The sequence below is a fragment of the Procambarus clarkii genome, chromosome 1, assembly GCF_040958095.1.
Source record: "Procambarus clarkii isolate CNS0578487 chromosome 1, FALCON_Pclarkii_2.0, whole genome shotgun sequence".
NCBI classification, from domain to species: domain Eukaryota; kingdom Metazoa; phylum Arthropoda; class Malacostraca; order Decapoda; family Cambaridae; genus Procambarus; species Procambarus clarkii.
Window position 1 is genome coordinate 28348400 of NC_091150.1, and position 4757 is coordinate 28353156.

The following is a 4757-nucleotide window of genomic DNA, read 5'->3' on the forward strand; positions in this document are numbered from 1 at the left end:
CTCTTGATATGTCTGTGAAATTGTTCCAGCATTTCCCTAACACACAATCATTCAATCACCTTGCACTCATGTTCTCACCATACACAAATCATCCCACCTTGCCCAGGATTCGAACCCTGGTCCTTTCGCTAGTGAGGCGAATGTACTATAAGCACTATAGGCCAGTCTCTTACCCCCAAGGACTTGAATCACTAAGTGTATTATCTTGAAGAGGACAGGATTACCCTCAACTTGTCAAGTGCTAATTATTAATTACTTTTCATCTTGTGCCGGCCAAGAGGGTAAGGCAGTACATAAAGGAACAATATTTATGTATTAATTTATTCATTGTATACAATCATACCTTATACATCAAGGCTGTATGAAAGTGCCAGACCCGTTGATGTATGTTTTACTGGTATTCCTGCTGTATTTACCTCGTGCAATTTAAACATTTTAATGTTATGAGATGATGGAGGATCTTCCGGTGATATGTTTAGACCAGAGTTTCTTCAGAGGTCTTCTCAGTCTTCGGAGGCCAGTCTGAAGCATTCTCAGTCTTCGGAGGTCAGTCTGAGGCATTCTCAGTCTTCGGAGGCCAGTCTGAAGCATTCTCAGTCTTCGGAGGTCAGTCTGAGGCATTCTCAGTCTTCAGAGGTCAGTCTGAGGCATTCTCAGTCTTCGGAGGCCAGTCTGAAGCATTCTCAGTCTTCGGAGGTCAGTCTGAGGCATTCTCAGTCTTCGGAGGCCAGTCTGAGGCATTCTCAGTCTTCGGAGGTCAGTCTGAGGCATTCTCAGTCTTCGGAAGGTCAGTCTGAGGCATTCTCAGTCTTCGGAGGCCAGTCTGAGGCATTCTCAGTCTTCGGAGGTCAGTCTGAGGCATTCTCAGTCTTCGGAAGGTCAGTCTGAGGCATTCTCAGTCTTCGGAGGCCAGTCTGAGGCATTCTCAGTCTTCGGAGGTCAGTCTGAGGCATTCTCAGTCTTCGGAAGGTCAGTCTGAGGTATTCTCAGTCTTCGGAAGGTCAGTCTGAGGCATTCTCAGTCTTCGGAGGCCAGTCTGAGGCATTCTCAGTCTTCGGAGACCAGTCTGAGGCATTCTCAGTCTTCGGAGGTCAGTCTGAGGCATTCTCAGTCTTCGGAAGGTCAGTCTGAGGCATTCTCAGTCTTCGGAGGCCAGTCTGAGGCATTCTCAGTCTTCGGAGGCCAGTCTGAGGCATTCTCAGTCTTCGGAGGTCAGTCTGAGGCATTCTCAGTCTTCGGAGGTCAGTCTGAGGCATTCTCAGTCTTCGGAAGGTCAGTCTGAGGCATTCTCAGTCTTCAGAGGTCAGACTGAGGCATTCTCAGTCTTCAGAGGTCAGTGTGAGGTATTCTCAGCCTTCGGAAGGTCAGTCTGAGGCATTCTCAGTCTTCAGAGGTCAGTCTGAGGTATTCTCAGTCTTCGGAGGTCAGTCTGAGGTATTCGCAGCCTTCGGAAGGTCAGTCTGAGGCATTCTCAGTCTTCGGAAGGTCAATCTGAGGCATTCTCAGTCTTCGGAAGGTCAGTCTGAGGTATTCTCAGCCTTCGGAGGTCAGTCTGAGGTATTCTCAGTCTTCGGAGGTCAGTCTGAGGCATTCTCAGTCTTCGGAAGGTCAGTCTGAGGCATTCTCAGTCTTCGGAAGGTCAATCTGAGGCATTTTCAGTCTTCGGAGGTCAGTCTGAGGCATTCTCAGTCTTCGGAGGTCAGTCTGAGGCAGTCTAAGTCTTCGGAAGGTCAGTCTGAGGCATTTTCAGTCTTCGGAAGGTCAGTCTGAGGCATTTTCAGTCTTCGGAGGTCAGTCTGAGGTATTCTCAGTCTTCGGAGGTCAGTCTGAGGTATTCTCAGTCTTCGGAGGTCAGTCTGAGGTATTCTCAGTCTTCGGAGGTCAGTCTGAGGTATTCTCAGTCTTCGGAGGTCAGTCTGAGGTATTCTCAGTCTTCGGAGGTCAGTCTGAGGCATTCTCAGCCCCCGGAAAGTCAGTCTGAGGCATTCTCAGTCTTCGGAGGTCAGTCTGAGGCATTCTCAGTCTTCGGAAGGTCAGTCTGAGGCATTTTCAGTCTTCGGAGGTCAGTCTGAGGTATTCTCAGTCTTCGGAGGTCAGTCTGAGGCATTTTCAGTCTTCGGAGGTCAGTCTGAGGTATTCTCAGTCTTCGGAAGGTCAGTCTGGGTCATTGTGTTATCAACATTAATTTTCTCTCTCCTAGTCATCCCTTCTCCCGCTTCCTATCTCCCGTTATCCTCCAATCCCTTCTTTCCTTCTTTCCATCTCTCCTCCTGTTCCTCCTTTTATCATCAGTTGCTTCCTGACGCTGCGGCCTCTTTTGCTGTTGTTACTGTTTCTTTTGTTTTTACTGTTGTGGTCTAGCTGACGTCTAGTGCTGTTGATCCTGTTGCTGTGTTGACTTCCCCTGTTGCTGTGTTGACTTCCCCTGTTGCTGTGTTGACTTCCCCTGTTGCTGTGTTGACTTCCCCTGTTGCTGTGTTGACTTACCCTGTTGCTGTGTTGACTTCCCCTGTTGCTGTGTTGACTTCCCCTGTTGCTGTGTTGACTTCCCCTGTTGCTGTGTTGACTTCCCCTGTTGCTGTGTTGACTTCCCCTGATGCTGTGTTGACTTTCCCTGTTGCTGTGTTGACTTCCCCTGTTGCTGTGTTGACTTACCCTGTTGCTGTGTTGACTTCCCCTGTTGTTGTGTTGACTTCCCCTGTTGCTGTGAGGACTCAGCAGCGCTCACGCAGGAAACTGTGGCGGCCGCTGTTTGTCTCACCAAGACGTGATTGACGGCTGCCTTTTAGGGGCTGTCAGCCCCGCTTTGTCACTGTCAATCTGTCTGTGTCGTCTGTATGCATGTCTGTATACCCTTTCTATGTTGGCCACCTGTCTGTTGTCTGTCTATGTCGGCTGTTTATGCCAGCTGCGTGACTGTCTTCCTCTCTGTTTCGTAACTAAATGGAAACGTGATTTTAAAACGAAATTGCAACAGGAGACACCAAATTATACACGAGGCAGTATACACGAGTATAATTATACACAATTATACACAAGAAAAGTCATACATTTCTTGTGCAGTTGTGAGGAAAGTCATCAAGTGAATAATAGAGCACCTGGAGATAATTAAGACGAAAAGAAATCGCAGATTTAAAAAATAAACTCGATATAGATGGGACAAGAGTTACATCCCAAGGTGGCCAAGATACGAGAGAAAAGGAAGGCTGGGTAGACTGCATCTTTCCAGACTGTCAAAATATATTTGATACTGTTACTTAAAAAAAAAACTGGTGTACAATATGGAGAAAAAGGCTGAGATAATTGGGACATTACTCAACTGGCAAAGGGAGTACATAACGGGGAGAAAACAGAGGATCACAGAGGGGAAGGTGAGGGTTTGAAGGGTAAGTAAGATTTCCTAAGGATCGGTCCTAATGACAATTGCTATTCCTTATTCGGGTTGGAGAAACCCGAGAAAGACTGAAAGACCTTCACAAACTCGAGGAGCTGTTAGACAAATGGCTGTTTGAATTTAACCCTCATCAAGTGCATGGTAATGAAGGTGGGAAAGATAGATTAGGACAATATATACAACATAACAAAAGGCAAGTATATGCATGCAGAGACAAACACTTGGAAGTGGATGCAACTGTAACATTAACAGTGGAACATGTCAACTGGGTAACATTGGCTCAATCTGGAAAATTGGCAAATACTAAACAGTACTTAAAAGCCTACATAAAGACTCCAAACAATCTATACAACCTATGTGAGACTAATACTAGAATGTGCAGCACCAGCATGGAATCTGCAACTCTTGAAGCACAAAACCTAAAGTTGAGAAAGTGCGACTAAGAGGATTACGCGACGTTATCTTCATAAAGGACCCAGGCTCACACCTATATAGGAGAGAATGAAGAAATAAGGATATGATAACTACATACAAAATACTGACGGGAAAAGACAAAGACAGACTCAAGGAAATATAAGGAAATACTTGTACACTGAACGGCCTACAGCCCGTGCTACATGGACATGTCGTTCTGAGTGGCTAAATCTGAAACAACTCTGTACGGATGGTCACCATGTGCAAACAACTGAAAGAAGTTGTAGAAACCACAAGGGTGCCTGACAGCTGAGTGGATAGCGCTTCGGAATCGTAGTCCTGAGGATCCGGTTTCGATCCCCGGTGGAGGCGGAGACAAATGGGCAAAAAGTTTCTTCCACCCTGATGTTCCTGTTGCCTAGCAGTAAATAGGTACCTGGGAGTTAGACATCTGCTACGAGCTACTTCCTGAGGGTGTGTAACAAAAATGAGACCTGGTCGAGGACCGGGCCTCGGGGACGCTAAGCCCCGAAATCACCTCAAGATAACCTCAAGATAACCTCCTCCAGCCACAACTTTAGCGTTAAAACCGAGAAAGCGAATATCAGGAAAGATTAAACGCGGCCGACACAAGCCTGGGAGTCACAGCCAAACACTTCCGTCGCTCAAAGCACAGTGTTATCACGAGGCCGTGATATATCTCTGAGACAATATTGAGGGCGTGCGATGGGCTCGAACTCATGTCCCTGAACTCCATAGACATACGTGCTGTCATCACGTATGCCAGAGGAGGCATCTTCATCTCCACATGCGTAAGAATATAAGAATTAAGGTATATGTAGACAGGCCATATTGGTCCATATATGACAGCTCCTATTTATATCCACCCCAAACTTAATCATATATATGTCTAACCTACACTTGAAACAATCAAGTGATCCCACGTCTA

The 4757-nt window shown here is 46.6% G+C and overlaps 1 protein-coding gene across 1 annotated transcript; it reads left to right on the plus strand.

The window, feature by feature from the left end:
• Positions 1-471: 471 nt before the first annotated feature.
• On the plus strand, positions 472-3837 carry LOC138362792 (uncharacterized). Its single transcript, XM_069321355.1, has 5 exons — positions 472-878; positions 991-1272; positions 1476-1607; positions 1962-2153; positions 3606-3837. Exons 1-5 carry the CDS (start codon positions 472-474, stop codon positions 3835-3837), a joined length of 1245 nt encoding a protein of 414 aa, XP_069177456.1.
• The last annotated feature ends 920 nt before the right edge of the window (positions 3838-4757 follow it).

Coding starts and splice junctions, on each gene's coding strand:
- LOC138362792 (XM_069321355.1), top strand. CDS start 472: ATGTTTAGACCAGAGTTTCTTCAGAGGTCTTCTCAGTCTTCGGAGGCC. Junction 1,608..1,961: donor GCATTCTCAGTCTTCGGAAG/GTCAGTCTGAGG, acceptor AGGCATTCTCAG/CCCCCGGAAAGTCAGTCTGA. Junction 2,154..3,605: donor GTATTCTCAGTCTTCGGAAG/GTCAGTCTGGGT, acceptor ATATGCATGCAG/AGACAAACACTTGGAAGTGG.